This window comes from Epargyreus clarus, unplaced genomic scaffold, assembly GCF_041222505.1.
Source record: "Epargyreus clarus isolate Ecla_fem2 unplaced genomic scaffold, WU_Ecla_fem_2.2 ptg000023l, whole genome shotgun sequence".
In the NCBI taxonomy this organism is placed as follows: Eukaryota; Metazoa; Arthropoda; class Insecta; order Lepidoptera; family Hesperiidae; genus Epargyreus; species Epargyreus clarus.
Window position 1 is genome coordinate 12130148 of NW_027332230.1, and position 20975 is coordinate 12151122.

General features: G+C 34.9%; 3 protein-coding genes across 3 annotated transcripts; 1 reads left to right on the forward strand and 2 right to left on the reverse strand.

Moving 5' to 3' along the window:
- Nucleotides 1–19: 19 nt before the first annotated feature.
- On the forward strand, nucleotides 20–2482 carry LOC140751872 (transcriptional adapter 1). Its single transcript, XM_073085964.1, has 4 exons — nucleotides 20–177; nucleotides 257–672; nucleotides 1039–1403; nucleotides 1749–2482. The coding sequence occupies exons 2-4, from the start codon at nucleotides 283–285 to the stop codon at nucleotides 1897–1899; spliced, it is 906 nt and encodes a 301-aa protein (XP_072942065.1). The 5' UTR covers nucleotides 20–177; nucleotides 257–282; the 3' UTR covers nucleotides 1900–2482.
- Nucleotides 2467–9631, reverse strand: LOC140751871 (uncharacterized). The gene is made up of 5 exons (XM_073085963.1): nucleotides 9275–9631; nucleotides 9070–9205; nucleotides 7959–8261; nucleotides 6309–6475; nucleotides 2467–3337 (listed from the first exon to the last, which is right to left on the reverse strand). Exons 1-5 carry the CDS (start codon nucleotides 9348–9350, stop codon nucleotides 3063–3065), a joined length of 957 nt encoding a protein of 318 aa, XP_072942064.1. The 5' UTR covers nucleotides 9351–9631; the 3' UTR covers nucleotides 2467–3062.
- Nucleotides 9632–10094: 463 nt separating this feature from the next.
- On the reverse strand, nucleotides 10095–20606 carry Suv3 (Suv3 RNA helicase). Its single transcript, XM_073085960.1, has 15 exons — nucleotides 20096–20606; nucleotides 19898–20018; nucleotides 19528–19696; nucleotides 18879–19068; nucleotides 18381–18458; nucleotides 18115–18206; nucleotides 16695–16834; nucleotides 15866–16000; nucleotides 15584–15690; nucleotides 14960–15153; nucleotides 13498–13677; nucleotides 12042–12190; nucleotides 11283–11381; nucleotides 10872–11001; nucleotides 10095–10295 (listed from the first exon to the last, which is right to left on the reverse strand). The coding sequence occupies exons 1-15, from the start codon at nucleotides 20508–20510 to the stop codon at nucleotides 10179–10181; spliced, it is 2316 nt and encodes a 771-aa protein (XP_072942061.1). The 5' UTR covers nucleotides 20511–20606; the 3' UTR covers nucleotides 10095–10178.
- Nucleotides 20607–20975: the final 369 nt, after the last annotated feature.

The window sequence follows — 20975 nt, forward strand, 5'->3', positions numbered from 1 at the left end:
ATTCTTGATATGTCATTGTCAATAAAATATTTGGCGTGTTGAGTTCGTGCTATATTTCTCGTTCAAAAATATATTTGCAACCTATCTCAGAAATCGAAGGCGGAAAATAATATTCATTACCCCGCATTCCAGGGGACGTTTCTTCACAGTGTAAATACATAGTGCATAGATGCTAAAGTAAGTAACAAAGCGGTACCAACGGAACATCCTACCGCCATTAGAATATAGTAATAATCGATATTTACTTATGTTTAAGGTTTAGATATACACACTTACTAAACAATGACATCTGACGCCCTGAACATCTGTAGACGTAAACTAAACGATGCGTTAGGTGAGAAATCGACGAAATATTTCAGTCATATGAAACAGTGGTTTCGAATGAAACTTACTAAAGAGGAGTTTGACATAGAAGCACGAGCTCTGTTAAACATTGACCAGGTTCATTATCACAATGAGTTTCTATTAGCGTTGTTGAACAAAGTGGAAGGTCTAGCAGAGATGTCGATGACTATTGCGCACGAGAAGGCAATCACGTATAACAAGAACAACAGGCGCTATAAACGAAAAGCGTCGGAGAAATCTAATTTCGAACCCGTCGATCTTTTGGAATACCTACCCCCCAGTTCGCCCCCAGGTGCTGGGGTTGACGGTGTGAAATATGCTGCTCAGGTCAGTTATTTCTTTTTATGTTATTCTTGTATCTATCTAATTATTCAATCAAATATTTAGAGAATCGAAGTTATTACAACTTTGAATAAAACACTTTTCTTGAGTCTTTAATTTTAGTCTCCTTCCTCCATTTAAACAGGTAAATCCTGATTTTTATACCTTCTATTACAAAATTTGTGCATGATAAATATTATTCCCACAACAAAAAATTTCATTGATATACACTGCCACTCTTTAAATTGTTCTGACGTACATAAGTCTCCTCTCATAATAAGGAAAGCTTGGATTCTCTACGATATGATTAATTTATGTGTGTCTCCATATAAGAAGTCCTTTTGAAGCTTACCTCTTACTCTAATGTTACAGGAGATATTTTTACCCGACCATGCCATGGTAGTCGGTAGATTTATGCTGGCAGCTTGGGAGCTAGGCCTCGAAGGTGCAGACGATGAAGCCGCAGACTTAATCGTGGTTGCTGTGCAGAACTTCCTCAAAAATGTCCTAACCTCAGTTATATCTCAACGCAAAGCTTATAAGATGAGGAATAAGCACTTTATGTATGATATGGGCTGTTATGCTCCGAATATGTGGCTTCGGAATTGTAATATTCCGTACGATCCTCAGGCAGAAGGAAGGGTTACATTGGATGAGAGTACAGATGTGTTGGGTCCAAGGTTACCACCAACACTTGATGAGATGGAACAGTCTGCTGCATATGAAATTGCTTGCAGGTAACTCTAATTTTTAAATAACAATATATGACTTTAAAGGACTATTTGTTATTAATAATACCTTTCTTGAATTGTATGATTGATGATAAGTCCAATTGATATTTGCACTAATATTTTAACACATAGGTACTTTTTATTTTTTCTAATCGACTTCTCTTACCTTTTACGAACAGTCTTATGCCTAATTTATTCCAGTTTCCATTTATGGTTTAATACCTATATAAATGATTAGATTACATTTGTGGGTCTGGGTGTTTTTGCTTTTTCCTATGTCTGAGCATTCGCCTTAGTGTCCTGACTCTCCTGACCTTAGTGTGACGATTTGTATGTAATTTTCGTTTTCAGTGCAGGAAATGTGCAGCAGAACGATGACAAGCTAACAATAGATGAGTTCTACAACACTTTGCTGGTGCACAAAAATGCCATAGCATCACATTCAGTGTATGCAGTCAATATGGAACGGTTGGCTAATATGTTGAACCATCCTAGTTATTAAGAACTTTATTGTATAACTGTTGAATACATTTTCATTATAATCTCTATCATTATTAAAAGTTTCCTCTCTAAAAGCTTTTATATAGCTTTTATATATATAGCTTTTAGTAGTTAATAGATTTAAATATTTCCTATAAAGATAGAAATGTAGATTATGTTCTAGAATTTGAAAGTTTGATATTTTGTCTTGAATATAGAACTTGTAGGGCCCATAATTTAATAAAATGAGTCTTTTATGTTAAGTAATTTAATACAGTATTTTAAAGTTAATAAAAGCTTAACATTTTAAAATAAAATTCTTGTGTCACAATATTAGTTACCGTACTCCTCCAAAACGGCTTTACCGATTTTCACCAAATTTTATATGCTTATACAGTAGGTCTGAGAATCGGCTACTATCTATTTTTCATACCCCTAAGTACAGGGTTGGTCACCCTTAACATTTTTTTATTTATATGGCAACATAACGTTTGCCGGGTCAGCTAGTATTTTATAATTATGTGTATTCAGTAATGTCACATTTATGTGTAAAGTTAGTATTCTAAGGTATATGAAAAAGAAATAAAAATGAATAATATAACAAAGTTTTATTTCCTAATACTACATGGCAACAAACATAATAATATTTATATAAACTCTTTATGTACACAGAATAATCTGTGGCTAATAAACTTTTAAGGACTTCTATATTTATTTTTCATATTCACCATGATACGCAGTCTTCATGCAGATCATTTGAAATATTTGTGCGATAAAATAAAACTAATTATCATAGTTTTATTTATTATTATCATAAAACTTTTTGAACGTTTGTAAATACAGAAAGATCTATTTTTATTTAATTAAGCGTCTTTTTGATTATATAATACTTAGCAATTACTCAGATTTACATAACAAAATCATTATTCAGATTTATTTTTCTACCGGAAATGTAATTGGCAACACCGTATTTACATTCAAATTGTTATATAAGTGTAACTCATTATAATAATAAACAGCAAATTAAACTGACTCGTTAAAACTATTCAATAAAACATCAAATAATTAGATAAATTAAAAACATAATAATAAAAGAAGTCGGTTAATGACTCGTTTTTTGCCAAAAAATAATTATGATCAAGTTACTGAATTTTTTGGAATTTTTTAAAGATATATAAATTGATTCTATGACTTTGGTATTAGTGGCGAAGCACCAGGTTCTGAAGGCGACTGAACGACTACACTAGGTACCATCCGCCCTGGTTCAGGGGAGCGTGACCTTTGTCTCTGCCCCAACTCTTGGATCTCTATCACCTCTGGTTGAGGCGGAGGTTGCCGCCGCCCGCCCAACACCGCACGTTTCTTCCAAGCCATCACTCCAAGGATGACCAAAGCAATCGCGATGAGTATGCCCCCAAATGTAATCCCCGTTGCAGATGCTGTTGACATTGTATATAGACCTGAATGACAAGAAATGTTGAAACTGAAGAGATGATTGTAATGTAATGCGCTTAAAAATACACATGTACAGCATACTTTTAATTAAATTGTATTAATTAACGGGTACTAACGATGGGCTGATTTTTATTTGGTATGTGACCATTTAATATCCCATTTATATGTATCGTGATAAGCGAAATCGCCACTAGGACAGCGTAAATAAAAACCGCCTATCGTAAAAACCAGTTTCATAAAACATCCGCAAAAATATTAGTCAAAAATCAAATATCACACAGAATGTGACTACCGTAAATGTAAGTGAACCCTGCAGCCTTTAATCTTCTGTAATCAGCTCTATACACATAATATAGAACAAGGCTAGCTGCTTCAGATAGTATGAATTATGAACCCTCGAACTTTTTTTTTATAATATAGGAGTAGCAGACGAGCATGCAGTCCACATGATGGTAAGTGGCTAGTGCCGCCCATGGACATCCGTGATCAATCCCAGATAGGATTAGATATTCCTACCTGAGGTCGGCCCTAGATGCGCCGCTACCCTTGAGGACTAAGCTGGAACACCTCGGAAAAGTCTGTCTCCCTTACCACACATGCCTACAAATGCATTGCCACTCCTGACTGAGTACTAAGATGTTCGCCTTATATGTAAGTCAGTTGGTTATGGCATCCACACCCTGCTATCAAAACATTTTTTTTTCATGCTAGAAATTGGTGTAGGGGTGGTACCTACCTCTTCGTCAAACCTGGTTCTACTACCTTTCAATTATTGATTATGTTCGTTTTAGTTTTATGGTAGCGGTAAGTACCTACATAAAAGTCACATAAACCGGAAACTTGATAACATTTATAGATTGTTAATTATTTAAGATAATAGGGAATATGCACATTTTTATTTTATTATTTTAAACCACTTATCACATCGTTTTAACATAGTAAAAAATATAAACAATTTTATTCGTGTTTGAAGTATTTTTTTAAAAATTATTTAAAGTATCAATAAAATTTGACACATTTGAACGCCGCCATTTTACGCGCTCTTTGAATGACGTCACGTAGCGTGATTTGTATTAATATTGATGATAACTGTGTGCACATAAAGGAATTATTAAACGTTTTCAGGTTTCATCGCTATTTACATCATGGGAAAGGCTAAATAACCACTTTATAAATATTTCCTAGAGTTATTGTGCAAAACCAGTACTATAAATACATTATATAGGGTTTTTTCTTTTGCAAAAGATGCGAAAATACGAAAAATGTTGTGCAAGATTATAGGAAACAGATATAGTATCTCCAAAATCGCATTAACATTTGTATTTACTGTAACAAACAATAATTTTAGGTGAATGATTTTAAAATATTGCATTGATCATCTACTTCGTTAGGTACTTATCGACTTCTACAACAAACACCATCATTTGAAACACACAAAATGCATTATAATCTATTATAATATTATAAAGATAGGTGAAGATAGGTGATAGGTTGAAGGTGGTAAAACCCTTTGTGGTTCGACTCCAGAGGCACCACCGCCACACCTATTTCTACCCAATAACAGCAGTGTTAGGTGATGCTGTGTTCCGGATTGAAGGGTGTGGTAGGAGACAGACTTTTCCGAGGCGTTCCAGCTTAGTCCTCAGGGGTAGCGGCGCATCTGTGGCCGACCTTAGGTGGGAATATCTAATCCTATCTGGGGTTGATTACAGATGTCCATGGGCGGACTGTATGCTCGTCTGCTATATTATAAAAAAAAAAGAATATTAACATAATAAGTTATGATCAGTTAAATATTTCCGAATTGACCTATGCATAAAAAACAGTTTATTCATTTTGCATATTTTAGGTAAATAGTCCGATTGTGCTTTGACAAAACTACTTTCAATCATTGTTCTTGATTATTCCTAATAATACTATCTAGAAAAATCGCACTAGGTAATAAATAACACTGTAGGAATATAGACAAAAACAATTTTTCTCTCAAACAGTTTGAATATCGACGCCGATAAACACCGTAACACGCTATGTGACGTCATTTTTCGATTCGACCAATGGGAATGCGTTTTGCAAATTTGAATTTCGCGCGCATAATTTACGATTTTTGATTAAAGTTTTAAACAATTTAACACGAAATAAAGAAAAAATAATGGTTTTGATGGAATTTCAGGACCGTAACGTACCGAGGAAAAAAATAACAAGCAAATCTAAATCACATGCATATTCCCTATTTTGAACATATCTATCAACCATTAAAATTAAGTAAAAAGCGTTGAAAAATTAAGTAGGTACTTAATTGACAGGCATTATCCATGTCATGGGTTCTTCTAATTATTCTGTTTTTGTATCTAGTTACTAAGCATTTACTTTATAGGTAATGAAATAATTAATTAATCAATCTTAGGATATCTATCTTGTTCTCAAGTAGATGATTGATAATTGACTTATTTTGAACGAGATTAGAGCAAGACATTGTAACAAATATAAACAAGCCTTGAACATCCTGTAGTACTGATAGACAAGTTATTAATTACGTACTAATGTAGCCTTAGAGATAATTTAACCAATTAAATTTTCCCACAGCAATTATAAATATTGCTTATAGCCAGCGCAAAAAAAAAGATAAACGTAGTTTCCTACGTATCATGAATACATTTAAAAACAGATGACTGTGTTTACATTGTAAACATGATTAACTTAACATAACGAATACTAATAGATAATTGCTTAGAAATTAAAGCCGCTAAATATAAGCGTTGCTATATTCTGGCTTGACGGTTGACGGTATCTTGCACTTCACGTTGAGCTCCAACTTATTGCACAGGGGTGGAACCGCATATGTGGCTAACCTGTGGCATGACCTTATTAGCCAACGTGGAGTAGGCTACGAATGTCCATGGCCAGCAGCGACCATTCCACAGACCTGTATAACTATTCATTCTCGGTTTGTTACTTTAAATGCATAAAATAACTTACCCTCAACATCGATCCTGATAACATCAGTATACTCCTTGCCATCATCAAGGCCAGCGCCGCAAGTCCATATACCAACGTCATCGTACTTTACTTTGCGTATGGTGACCGCACAGTCCCCTCGGTCAAGACTTCTGTTTTGCGGATAAAAATACTTGCCCAGTATCGGACTAAAAGCAATTACACATAAATTAATATCAGAGCAAAGGATTATCGAAGCAAATAACCTAAGTAGGTAGATGTTACACGACAATGAGATTTTATAAAGAACATGTTTTTACTTTATTTCGTAGTTATTGCTATTTCTATATCTTTATGATACAGCACTAACAACTAACATTCATGCAATCCACTTAATTTAAAATGCAGGGGAATGAGTGTTGAACTGCCATACTATTTTTTGTCTTATAACAGCAGTGTTTTCGTTGCTGAGAACTTGTTTGCACACTGTGGTCCTAGTTGATTGAATTATTCTGCTTAACCGACGACGTTGCTAGAAACTTAAATGAGAAGCCGCTGCCAGGAGCACAACATTCAGGGGGGTGCGTTTTCCGAGAGCATGAGAAAAATAAGCTATTTAATTTGTATTACAAAGAGTCTGCATAAGTCATAGAAGAAGTAATTCCGCAAAAACGGGGCCTAAAGATTTTCTAAAATTAATGAATTAGATAATAATCTTTCTATAAAGTCTCGGTAGGCACTTGAAATCTTGTCAGGGACGCTCCGTGACCTAAGGTTCGAAGCTGGTGATGGCCACACCGTGCAGTCACGCTCTCCATTTCAACCATGTAATTGCCAAGTAAAAAGATACAAAGAAACATTAAGAACATGTCTCTAGGCACATTTAAAATCATTAACATCTACATAATTTTCTCATCTCATTTACATAGTTGTGAATATAGGTAACTATAGGTATTTTTAACGACTTTTATGTTTTACTGCCCAAACGTGCTTTGGAGCTACATTATTGGGTAAAAACACAACATTTGTTCTTGGAAACTAATGAATATGTTGCGATTTGTCTGGATAAATAAGAAGATAACACAGAAGCAAAAATCTATGTAATACTTTTAACCATAAACTTACAACTCATCGACCTACTTTACAATACAATGCGTTTATTAAACAAACTGTAATAACTGGAACTAATTATTTCATGAAAACATACGTTTTATGAAAATAATTACAATTGTATTGTGGACAAACTAATAAAACCATTTCAATTAAATTACTTCCCTAAATGAATTCTTAATTAAATACATACGAGGATAGTCGCGCGGCGGAGAGCTCACCATACATGTGTGGTTTGATTCGCATAGGGTTCTGGGTTCGATTCCCGGTCAGACAGATATATCTAAATGATGATTTTTGGTCTGGATCTAGGTGTTTGTGTATTCGTCTATGTATGGCACCTACGACACATGGAATCCTAGTGTATCAATATCACAAACATAATGAATCTACCATCTTAGCCCTCAGGAGTAGTAACACATCTGTGATAAGCTTCAAGTCGAGCCCTTATTCTATATGGAGTTGTTCACAAATGTCTTGAGTGGCAGTGATCACCTACCATTAGATGGACTGCAAACTCGTTTATACTTCGATCTAACGTCAGAAACTAAAATAAGCAGTAAAATCGTGAAGTGTACGTACTTTTTAGGTGTAACTGCAGAATCTATGTTGAAAGGACTGCCTTTAGGTGGTTCGAATCGGCAGTAGCTTATAGGCACGAACCCATTAGTCGTAGCGCAATGTATGGTAACCGGCTTCCCATGTACTGCGGTGATATTCGGGTGGATTGCAGCCACCTGGTTCACGACTCTTACTCTGATCTTCTTTATAGTCTCCACCCGTACTGTTTGCCTGCCTATGTGACATTTCCATTCGCCGTCGTCGTTTTTCGATACTTTTATTTTAATAGTGCATTGCCCGTCATTGACATCGCGATCTGTAAAACTTTTAATTTAAATTTTATTACACAAATATCTATTGCAACTATTTTGAAATTTGTTAAAAAAGTATCAGAGAGTAAGTTCATCAAAATTATAAAAGTAACAGTTACATTTAAATTTACGCAAAATGAGTTATCTCCATTTAATTGCATTATAGAAGAAATAGATAAGTACCTATCTACTATAAAGGTCATTCCTGTTATCAATAGATATGTCTATAAATAGTGTATCATACTTAGTAACCATAAAAGAAATTCACTGGAAATCATATACAGAAAAGAAATATTTAAAAACATATGCCGATTTAATTAAATACCAAAGAATAAAAGGTTTACTATTGAATCTTGTCCTTTCAAGAGGCTTGTAGGTATAGCTATAACTATATAAGCCTTACATCAAATTATTATTTACATATTCATAGGTATACACAAGAAGCCCCGTAATAAACTTCGGCGCCATTTAAAGCTTAATTCCAATTACGCGTATTATAAAGTTGTTATCACCTGTTAATGGCGTAGCAGTAATTTATGTGACTGAATTTTATTCTTGTAATATTTTAATTGTTCTAACTAGTAACAGCAATTTGCCAGTATGGTGGACTGTGGCTAAACACTTCTATCCTGATTTTAATCTAATAATTAGCAACAGATCATTATTAAATTAAATAATGTGTATATGAAAAATATATATTGCAACAAACATTACGTTCATAATCCCCTCTTATTAAATAACTTTAAACTGAATATCATTAGATCTAGATAGCGCGGATTATGAGGTACCTAGTCATATGTAAAATAAAATAAAAAACTCACGAAAATCTTTTTCCTTTTGGATGTAAAAACCCGCAATAAGTCATAGGCACGTCCGTTTTGCACTGAATTTTAATATTCTCATTTTCAAAAGCCAAAATTGTTTCGGTACCGTCCACATCATCAAACACTCTGAAAGCTAGAAAAATACGTGGCTTAAAAATATTTTCACCGTAAATAAAACCACAAGGCACTTAAAGTTCCATACCAGCTGTTCCAGGAAGATGTTCACTTAGAAAATAAAAAGTTAGTAGAAAAAAAGGCAATCTCTTCAAGATTTGCATTATAAAGTGACATTTGACCGTGTAAGACGCCGATGAGAGTGTTCCGTTAACTACCCTCTCGTAGTTATTAGGTGATAAGTTTATAGCTCTTTATGTCAATAGGTCGTTATTTTACGCTTGCATTTTCGATAACGGACAAACATAATATTGATCACGAACTCATTAAATACACTGTATTGAGTAAACATTGCTGAGATTACTTAATAGTGATAGATATGGCTGATTTTGATGGGTTTCTTAAAAATAATGAACTGACTACCATACAACCGTGCGTTTGTACGTCGTATAGATTAACTTATAGTTAAAAATGTCGAACAATTTGATACGCACCGGTTAGGTAATAAGCACCTGTGCATATATTATAACGGGTATTCAAATTGCAAGATTTCGGCTATTTTTAACATAAATGGAAAACGTTACGCCGTTTTTACGCACTATTAACTAACAATTACTTTGACTAAAAGAGGCCTATTTATTTCTTTCAAACTAGTGTCGGCTGTCTTTTAGTTGAAACTACTGATAAGGATACTAAATAGAATTTTATTTTTACGTTTACAATTAAGATAATATGCAGTGTGCGTATTTCTTGGTATCTATTGACTAAATGGTTCTCTTGTTTACGATATTTAGTCATAAAATTAGGATGTATAAAAACATTTTTTATCAACTTGAAAAGGTCAAAAAATGCAGAATACTCCAAATCAAATACTCTAGGTTTATAGGATAAAATAATAACAGGTGAAATCCAGAAACATACACTTTATTTCATTCATCCATACAATATTACAGTCCTAGCTAAAATACACAACAATAACAGAATGTTCACTACTATTTCCTTCTATTCCTATTAATCTTGCTCCGTCTATCGTAACTTGTATTTTTTTCTGATTTTTCTGTGACCAGCTCTTGTTGTAACTTCTTCAACATCTGTGGTGTGATCAAACCCTGGAATAATGTCGTTTGATTAAAAAATAGCCTTTGAAGAGCCTAAGATGTGCTCTTTTTCTATTGTATTTTAGACGATTAGAGACACATACTTTTCCGAGACATTCCCGCTTAGTAGTACAGTACCCTTACCAGGAGTTTGTACGTTTCGACAAATATGACTGTTTTGGTATTTGTCTACGTATTTGCCCATACAAATTCCAATCAGCGCCCTTAGCAGATTGTGTCAGAACTAGGAAATCGTATTGGCCCATACGTAAACAAATACCAAAACAGTCATATTTGTCGAAACGTAAAAACTCCTGGTAAGGGTACTGGTGGCCTTTTTTGTTACGTACAGCACGTATAGAACGCACAACTTCAACTTTAGAAATCGTGACAAAACCATTTCCACCCCTGAAAGTTAACCCCATTTCACCCCTATCTCGGATTTACTTTTAATTTATCTCCTCGTCAATTGCGCTTTATTTCTCACCCTTTCCAGTAATTTTGCATGTTGTTTTTAATTGAAATATTTTATTCCTTTTTACAACAATCTATATTAGTGTTATTTTATAGACAACCGTAATAACTCACCCTAGCAACAAGCATTTCAGACAGTTTCCCTTTAGGAACATCGTCCCCAGCCGGCGAGTGCGCTCGAGAACTCCTCTTTCCTCTACCAATTTCATCATCATGAAGTATTTGTTCTGAGTTACGAAGCAACCTGTGAATTAAGACATTACTTGTAATACCAGAAGTAAAAAAGGTAATGAAGCTTTTTTAATTAATTCATGACTATATTAATACTATCGAGATTATAAAGAAATGCCAATGAAAGGCTGTACAAAGACTTTCTTTTCTTTACACATCATAAACGAGACTATTACATATACTACAGGCAAGTTGAATAAGAATTATTCTCTTATCTAGAATCACATATGTAATATATAATAATTTATTTACTAATTCCTATTTTTACCATACCTATTTTATTTATGAACTTACCTCGTTATTTGAAATATGCCCTGTTGGATGATAGCATCCAGCTCACTCTCCATTTCACGCACCAACTTCACGTCAGGGAACATGTCGGGAAACCGATAACTGCAATAAATGTTATTATTTTTATTTATTTACTTATTTAACCTTCAAATAGGATCATAAGGTGTATTTTTCAACTGTTTGTGGAACAGTCAAATTTTAGTAGTGAAAAATTGTCAATACATTTATGGGGCTGATTACATTTAAAATATCCAGCTATTCATTAATTAAGATTTGTGAATGTAACAAAGTAATTTTCTTTAATATTTTCAAGCTGTCGGCTCCATCATGAGATTAAATCTATGTTTTAGAGCCACAACTTAAATCATTAAAGACAGTCCTTATTAGTTTAAGTTAAGTTTTGTTATTTTCACCACATCAACTCAGTTCCAAAGGCAACTAAGTATCGAATAATAAATAACAAGTGGTCTATGACAGAAAAAATGAGACCTCTAAAACCTTTTAATTTAATTTTACGTTAGTATAATTTAATTTAACTTTAATTTTATGTAATTTGATGTCTTGTTTTCATGCTGTCGTTGCCTATAATTATTCTAGCACTTACCTTACTTTTTTGCAATGTTTCATTTAAAATGTAAGGTGTAAAGAATGTTGGCAACTTTTTCATAAATAAATAAATTTAAACCTTTCTACTTCTGGGAAACCAATATACTCTTGACCATTATAGATTTATTTAAAAGTGGCCCTTTAGTCACTAGTTACCTGAGCCACAAGTAGAGCTCCAGCACATCGAACACAGACTCCAAATGGACCAGGTCCATGATGGTCTTGGGCGGTGGTAGCGGCCACTCCACAGTGTTGCTCAGCCAGGACTTCGTAATCGGCTCACTACGGCTGTACTGACGGACCATCTGTGGTTGACATAAAAAAACTGATATATTTTACTTATATTATTGTATTGTAGTATATAATTTTAAAGTACAACAGTGGGGGAGGGTAAAAGGGAAAGATCTCTACGATTAAGCAGTGTAGATGTGCTCGTATTCATATTGTACGACAGTAACTGCTTACCATCAGGTGGTTTGCATACTCGTTTGTTACTGCAATCTTATTTAAGGAAGTACAGTCTTAACCTGAGCGTAAAATGTCCAAGCAACACCGTTTTATTTATGAAGTTGTGTACGAAGATGCCTGAAAGACAACGGACTTGGCATCCGCTCGTTAAACTACTTTAAACAACTATTTTTGACTTTTTGAGTTTTGGCATATCATCAACAGATGGCGCCACTGATATTTCTGAATCACTTTATCGAAGTTTTCTAAATATTTTGTATTATATAGGCAAGCTCTAAATTGACTTTTGAAGCAGAGCCAAATCCAGCTTGACGGGATCTTCCTTTGTATTCGCCAAAGTGAGGCACGTGCTGGATCATGTCCTCTAGGAACAGGGGCCTTCGTGTCACAGTGCGTTACCCTTTTTTTTTGCTGACAAGAGGGAAACCTTCATGAGGTACCCGACTCCCAGCTCCCACGAGCGACGAGTTATGTGCGACTTTTACCTCATTAAAACCCCCCCCGGTGACCGTCCTCGGCGCTGCGGACAGGACTCCGGGATCTTCAAAGGAACGCACCCGGAGCCCTCTTAGGCGTTGCCCGATTGGAAGTACAACAGTATGTAGTCACAAATACCATTGTTCTTCGCGGGGTCGCTAGGCGGGCGGTTAGAGCTCCCACTTTTAGTCGCCTCTTACGACAGGCAGAAGATACCGTAGCCCTATTCTGGTAACTACAACGGTGCGTTACCAACCTTGAGGAAGGTGGCACACACGAAGGGCAGCTTGTTGTTGATGGCAAGGGCACGTGCTGGATCATCTCCGCTAGGAACTGGGGCCTTCGTGTCTATGCGTCTTTTTTATAATATAGGAGTAGCAGACGAGCATGAAGTCCACCTGATGTTAGGTGGATACTGCCGCTCATGGACATCTGTAATCAACCCTAAATAGGATTTGATATTCCTACCTGAGATCGGTCACAGATGGGCCGCTCGCTACCCCTGAGGACTAAACTGGGACGCCTCGGAAAAGTATGTCTTCCTTACCACACCACAACCAGAACACAGCAGCGCTTAACGCTGCTGATAGAAGGCAGAAGGTGTAGCGGTGGTGCCGCCGGAGTCGAACCACAAAGAGTCCACCTCGAGTCACAGTGTGTCACCCACCTTGAGGAAGGTGGCACACACGAAGGGCAGCTTGTTGTTGATGGGCGCGCAGCAGAACACGTAGCGTGCCCGGAGCGGCAGCGGCACGTGCTGGATCATCTCCGCTAGGAACTTGAACCCTTCCGTGTTGCACATGAAGTACAGTGTCGCGTCCACGGTGCACAGGTGTACGAAGATGTCCTATAGGAAAACAGGTTTGTTAAGCTGGCCGTATACATTCGTTTTCATTGTTAGGTTTTCGTATTCGGTTTCCGGATTCGGGAATCTGAATGCTATTTTTCATATAAAATGTTATATGTAACGAGAAAAAATCGTTCGTTTTCCGAACGGAAAGAGACCCCAACGTTCGGTTCGGAAATATATCGTGCGTTCGGAGGGTCAGAATGGTAAAAAAACCGAATTAAGTCATTCCGAATGCATCGCTCTCATAGATTTTGTTCGTATCGCCGCACACGAACGGAAATTCCATTCTTCTTTTCTGGATTTGCTCGTAATTTTGTGATAAAATTGACTCTCCTTGTTAACGTGCTTTCTCGAAACACTCAGAGTAGTGGTGGTAAAAATCCTAATACAGTAACCTAATCTCTGTGGAAGGCTCACGGAAATTTGAATTCGAAATCCTGATCAGGAAACCTAACTAGGAAAACGAATGTACGTAATGTATGTAATGAACGAGGCCAGCTTTATATTAATATAAAATATTTATTACTAGTTTTTGCCCGCGGCTTCGCCCGCGTTAAACTCTGAAACCTTTGCGGGCTCATAGACAACAACTTTGCTAAAGATCATCACTTGGTCAAATGCATAGTTTACGATTCAATCCTTCCTAATATCGATTAAAATATCGAAATATCGATTTTTTTGGTCCAAAAGATCGATTCTCCGATTAATCGATCTTAGATCGCCATCCCTAGTTCCCGTGGGATTTCCGGGATAAAAACTATTCTATGTCCTTTCTCGGGTATCAGACTATCTTTGTGCAAAATTGCATTAAAATCGGTTCAGTGGTTTAGGCCTGAAGAAGAGACAACCAGACAGACAAACAGACAGACAGATAGACAGAGTTACTTTCGGATTTATAATATTAGTAAGGAAGTAAGGATCACTTGCTATACTATCGTAAAGTAAGGAAGGATTAAGAGATCTTCACAAAAAGTTCTCAAAGGTGAATGAAATCAACCAACTCGCATTCGACCAGCTCAGTAGATTGTGGCCTAACCCCTGAGACTTTGAAAGGAAATCTGTGCCCATAAGTATTATAATAATGTACTTTTATTTTGTATTTTGGCTATTTTCACGAACTTTAGATATTTTTGTATCTTTATAAACAAATGAGCAAGTTTTGTACACTGTTTATAAACATTAAAAAGATCTATCAACTGCAATGCAGACAGAACTTATTTTAAAACACAAACGCTATCTCTTATTTTAAAACACAATCTCATATTACACTTCTACTAACCATAAGGCTACTAAGAGTGGCATGGGGTAGATGGTACGCGTACAGCTCCATCTGTTCAGCGGTAGGATGGAGCCCCGCCTGGGTGATAGGGTCCGGGGGCTTCGCTAGCAACGTCTTGAGGGTTGCGAGGTCCTCAGGCTTGTATGTGGTTACGTAGCCTGTCTCCCACACGCTACCGTATCTGCCAGCACGACCTAAAAATATAAGAATAGTTAATAAAATGATTAATTTGTTAAATTATAATCCCAACCTCAGAACTTTTACAATATTATATTTTTTTATTACCCATAATTATATTTTATATCTACTTTTCCTTTAATGAAAGTTCTAGAGAGGAACATAATGCAATAATTCCAACCTGATTTAGCTTTCAAAAGGGGTCTATCTACTTTTCTGATAATTAGTGGTAAGAGTGGTGGTAGCTGAGTTGCATATTACAGTTCTAAGAGTAGCAATGCATCTTCAAGATAAAATCCGCTTCAGATAAATTCTCCCCACTATATAGAGTTGGTTATATCTATGAGCAGCAGTGACCATCAGACCATCAGCCCATCAAATGGGCTGCAAGCTTGTTCGCTACATCAATCTTATAAAAAAATGCTGAAACTAAAAAGTTACACTTACCCGCGATTTGCAGTGCTTGAGATATACTAATAACATCCATTTCTTTATCCCCATCTTCATTAACTACTGGTTTGATCAATGAATAGAATATTATCCTTCTTATACTCCTGAAATTCAAAACGCAATTATTAATTAAACTTAAATTAAAAAAGTCAACACACAAACCAACACAAATACAATTAAACAACCGATAGACAAAAAAAAAGAAAAATTCAAACTGATTTTTTATGATTACGTATTTTCTATCAATTTATTGTTAAACATGTAATAAATATTACTTACAAATTAATACCGAGTCCTATAGCATCTGTCGCGACCATAACTTTACAGGAACTGTCCGGGTCATTGAACTTATTGGCCTGTGCTAACTTTGTTCCAGGAGGCAAACTACCGTATATAACTGCCACTTCATGGCCCCTGAAATACATTAATTACTGTAAAATTGTGTTCGTTATACATTTTAATGTATAATAATCAAAGTATGTATATGTATCAAAAATATGTTTTTTACGCATTTTTTAACGCCAATATCGAACCAACCTTTCACAAGGTGTTTCGTTTATCGAGGAAACGCACAAACAATATAATACATAAAATTATATTATTTTTAAATGAACAAAAATACAAATATATGCAACTAGCATATAAACACTGTTATTGATTTTAAACCCTTTTACAAGTATTTCTAATGATGACCAGCACAGCTTACACTTAATATGAAATAATAAAGCCTTAATTCATGTCCTGAATAATCCTTAAATTGACACGATTATCCATAAAAATAAGTATGTAAAATAATGTGATCGCATGCACTATGGTGTCCTTTCGTGAGAGACATTTTACTGCAGTTGCCGCTTACGACAGTTTACTATTGATATATATAAGATAATTTATTAATTATTACCTATTTTTCATACTTTTTATTGTATTTTATGGATCATATGTGAGCATGTACAATCACAAGCTTGATTTTATCCTTTTAATCTTCCACTATGTATATCTTGAACCCCTTGTTGCTGCATAGAGTATGATCACAAATTCAATGATAGAAGATTCTAATATAAGAATGAGACTGATCTATATGGGATACCTGCCTCAACATAGGACTGACCTCTGTTCTATAGCACGACTTACACTGTAAATGTCGTTCTTATTGAAACACACTATACAGTCGCCGGGACGCACGTGGTCCAGTGAGCCCAATGCGGAATCTTCCACTTTCAATTCTGTTAGTCTTTTGTATGATCGCACCTAAAACAGGGGTAAAAGTTAACACATATATCCTTATACGGTTTTACGGTGGTAGAACCCTTTGTGGTTCGACTCCCGCGGCACCACCGCCACACCTTTCTACCTAATAACATTAGTGTTAAGCGTTGCTGTGTTCCGGTTTGAAGGGTGTGGTAAAGGAGACAGACTTTTCCGAGGCGTTCCAGCTTAGTCCTCAGGGGTAGCGGCGTATCTGCGGCCGACTTCAGGTAGGAATATCTAATCCTATCTGGGGTTGATTACAGATGTCCATGGGCGGCAGTAGCCACTTATCATCAGGTGGACTGCATGCTCGTCTGCTACTCTTATATTACAAAAAAAATGTAATAAATCGCAAAGTACCAACTGACGCTAGCAAAAAAATAAGGTGCAAGAATAGAGCAGTTGTTCCAACTTAACATTAGCGATAAAAAAGGGGATACGGACTCCTCTCCCCTCCCTCTTTCTTAACATAAGCGAGAAAAATATCTTCAGACAGTTATTTGTTTTCGCTTTGCTAAGCTAAATTTTCAGAGACATCATTCCGACACCCTTTAGTATTAACCTAAAGTAAGTAGTAGTAAGCGTAAAATAAAATTTCAGAGACTGGCCGACCTTTTTTTTTTAACCTTAACAAAACTATAGCTAAGCTCATAGAGATAAGAGTATGTAGCAACCAAATGTTTACAATGTTTACTTTCTTTCCCAAAATAACTTGGGAATGGATGCAACAGCTTGCAGCGTGTGTTGACACCGTGCCAATGTTGGCAAACATTGCTTTAAAATACAAACAAGTTCAATGTCGAATATTTTTAAAAACTATTTAAATAGTTCTCTGCTTTCCAATGTAAACATAATATTTAGCTTCTCAACTGGAACCAAACCAAACCAATTAGAAGACCATGTTATTGAGTGAACTTTGACCTTCAATGGCGGAATTAAATATAGTTCTGGTTTGGTAATGGATTTGGATGTAAATAATATTCAGAAATTAATTAAAAATGAAGCTATCTTTTGTGATCACAGGTTTGTGTTTACAGAAACATTTTATTTATAGTAGTGTAATCCAAATGGAAGGTCCATTTCTTTAAAATAATAAATAATAAAATATATCTATTGATACTCAACCATAAAGATCCTGCATAATGGATGCCATAGACACAGAAATTGAAATAATACACAGAATTCAAAGAATACTAATAGATATAAGCATGTTGCAACGGTAAAGTGACTAATCCGGCACATAAATTACATATAAATTTTTTAAAAATATTCTCAATTACCTCTAGTTCCTCACCAGTAGTGTTACATATTTCTTCTACAAGATTTATCGCACCAGCCTCTCCACATAAATGTAATTCATCTGCTTGTAATCCTGAAAAAATATAACTGACCTGTAATCTATATCTCCCACAAACAATAATAAAAATCAGATATTTAGAGTTCCTCAAATCCAGCAATTTAGTAAAGGTTTTATACTTCTCTACTTCTTCTGAATACCACTGTATTAGATAGGAATAATTTAAAAGAAGATATATTGTATACAGACCTAAAATAGCTCTTGTCCACGCCCATCCTCTGCCCATGTCGCCAATCATTTGAATTTCATCAATAATGGCTACTTCATCTGGAATTTATAATTACTGGCTTTATTATATTTTGAAATTGATTCAAAGTTAAGAACATTAGTAATATAACACAAATGAAACTTTAGATTTCAGGGTTATAGAATCCTTTGTCCATGATCTAACAGTGTTCTTCCAAGGCTCAAATGAATTAATACTTATACTCAAGATCAATGTTTTTCTTTATTTATCTACTTCATAATACTACTATACTACTATACTATACTGAATAGTTTGTGGTCGGTGGTCAGCGAGAGAAAAATGAGTTTAATGGTATACTATAATATAAAAAGGTTATAAGGAACCTTTGAAAACATAAAATAAATTGAATGTTAATGGAAATAATACAAAAATCTTATATTATAAAAGTACTGCTTAAAAAAAGGGAATTCTTAAGAACCCGTAAATAGAAAATCACTCACATCTATCATTCAAAGAAGTCATCTCCACTGTACAAGCAACATGTTTGGACGGTGTAAGTTCTGGTTCATCCAACAAAAAGGTTTCAGTCTCTGAGGTAGGTTCAGTTTCTTCATTATTATTGTCTATTAATGTACCGTACTGGGACGCATGCCGCCTTTCCTCTCCCGTTATCAAATCACAAGGAGTACCCTGAAATTATAGCACTTAGATGAAATTTAAATACCTTCAGATACCATGCACAATTTTTATGTCAATTTGTATTGAATAAAATCAAATGTTCTCAAAATTGGGTTACAATTTCCAACTTCAATTTTGTCAATGGAACAAGCTAGGAATATGAACAAAGTAATTGCTGTTGATGATGATTCTGGATCCTTAAAAAAACAGTTTTATTGATGCAAAATTTTACTGTAATTTATAATAACTGTTTTGATTTAATAATTAACATTTTAAAACTTGCTTTATAGCAAATATGTAGCTTTGTTGTGATATGTCTTAACCAGTTTTTGCCTTCCAAAATTTTTAAATATGAAAATCATTACATATAAAACTAACAATTGTGCGCAAATACAGGTAAAAAGCAAGAGAGGTATATTAATAGTTATAAAACAATTAATATATTAATTTAAATTTATAAATAAAACTTACCTCTTTATTTGATTTATGATAAATTTCAGTAGCTAACAATTTCAATGGTCCACAATATACACCTGATTTTGATTTAAGAAACCTTTGCATAGCATGGTAGGTCTTTCCTGAATTTGTAGGGCCTGCATGGAATATTATTTTTCTATTTATATTGCGTGCCTCAGGATACCTGTAACAAAATTGCATATTTTCATATCCTGAATATTAAAATTAACAAATCAAGATAATAATCTGATACCGTCATATGTGTATGACGTACGAAGACATGATTAAAAAAAATCCTAAGACTTTATTTACACCATAAGATTAATTACAATTATGACGAAATAAATGTTAATTATTTAAATTACTTGAAAATTAAAATAATTACCAATTAGCAGGAGTCCTGAGATCTGATATTTTCTTCAAGTCATCTAAACAGTCTAAATGAGGAAACGCTTGTCTCGCGTGGCGGAGGAAATACGGAAACAGGTCGTCGACGTGCCCCGCGCCTACAACAAATCCTCGATTACAAAAAGTTAAACCTAATAAGAGATAAAAAAAGCTTGTAAATAAAAATAATCTTCACCCATTAATACGTCGCTTATTATTATGTGTAAATCTGGCGGGAGATCGTGTTCTAAACAGTGTCTTCTGAACGACAGGAACGCCTGGTGCAGTAGCTGATCGTCCAAACCGTTTTCTGACGCAAGTACACGCACTTCGGGTTTCTGGTAGAATCTGTTCAGAATTTTCAACAAATCCTGCTTCTTTAAACGCCCCGTAAACTCCTCTCCTATGTTTATATCGTCGGAATTGGGCTTCACGGGCACAGGAACGAAAAGCGGCGCCGAACTCCCCTTATCATGCTTTTTACCCCTTTTGATAACATAACCTATACCACCAAATCTGCCTTTACGGGTTAACAAAACACTACATGTAGACGCCGATGGCAACTTATCCGCACAATAAAACGCAAATACACGCGAAAATCCTTTGTACATTTTACTAAAAATAAAATTATATTAGACTAAAATTTACCAAATAATCTTTAACATTACTGAATTTTTATAACCTTTTGTCAAAAAAACTACGTTCAAAAACAAGGGCTATCTGTCAATCTTAGATCGAATAATTTGAAAATCGATTTAGCACACTGATATTAAACGATAGTAAAGTGAAAAAATCGAATAATTGAGTTACAGATTTAACATTCTTATTATTTATAATTAAAATACCTGGAGCGCTAACTATATTAAAACTTTAAATGTGAAAACCATGAAGATTAGGATTTTTTATGGTGCTCTCTTTGCTCAAATGTTTATTTAAAGGTTTATAAAGAATTAAATGAAACTTTAATTCAAATCGATTCCGCCCACGACATAATTAATCAATGTTCTTTCTACAGGGAGATCCCCATTAATTAATCAATTGACTTTATTTGAATCTTGAAGTTAATTTCTTTATAT

Coding starts and splice junctions, on each gene's coding strand:
- LOC140751872 (XM_073085964.1), top strand. CDS start 283: ATGACATCTGACGCCCTGAACATCTGTAGACGTAAACTAAACGATGCG. Junction 673..1,038: donor GTGTGAAATATGCTGCTCAG/GTCAGTTATTTC, acceptor CTAATGTTACAG/GAGATATTTTTACCCGACCA. Junction 1,404..1,748: donor GCATATGAAATTGCTTGCAG/GTAACTCTAATT, acceptor TTTCGTTTTCAG/TGCAGGAAATGTGCAGCAGA.
- Suv3 (XM_073085960.1), bottom strand. CDS start 20,510: ATGTACAAAGGATTTTCGCGTGTATTTGCGTTTTATTGTGCGGATAAG. Junction 19,697..19,897: donor CTCAGGACTCCTGCTAATTG/GTAATTATTTTA, acceptor ATTTTGTTACAG/GTATCCTGAGGCACGCAATA. Junction 13,678..14,959: donor CCACTCTTAGTAGCCTTATG/GTTAGTAGAAGT, acceptor GTTTTCCTATAG/GACATCTTCGTACACCTGTG.
- LOC140751871 (XM_073085963.1), bottom strand. CDS start 9,350: ATGCAAATCTTGAAGAGATTGCCTTTTTTTCTACTAACTTTTTATTTT. Junction 6,476..7,958: donor TCTGCAGTTACACCTAAAAA/GTACGTACACTT, acceptor AATTGCTTTTAG/TCCGATACTGGGCAAGTATT. Junction 3,338..6,308: donor TATCAGGATCGATGTTGAGG/GTAAGTTATTTT, acceptor CTTGTCATTCAG/GTCTATATACAATGTCAACA.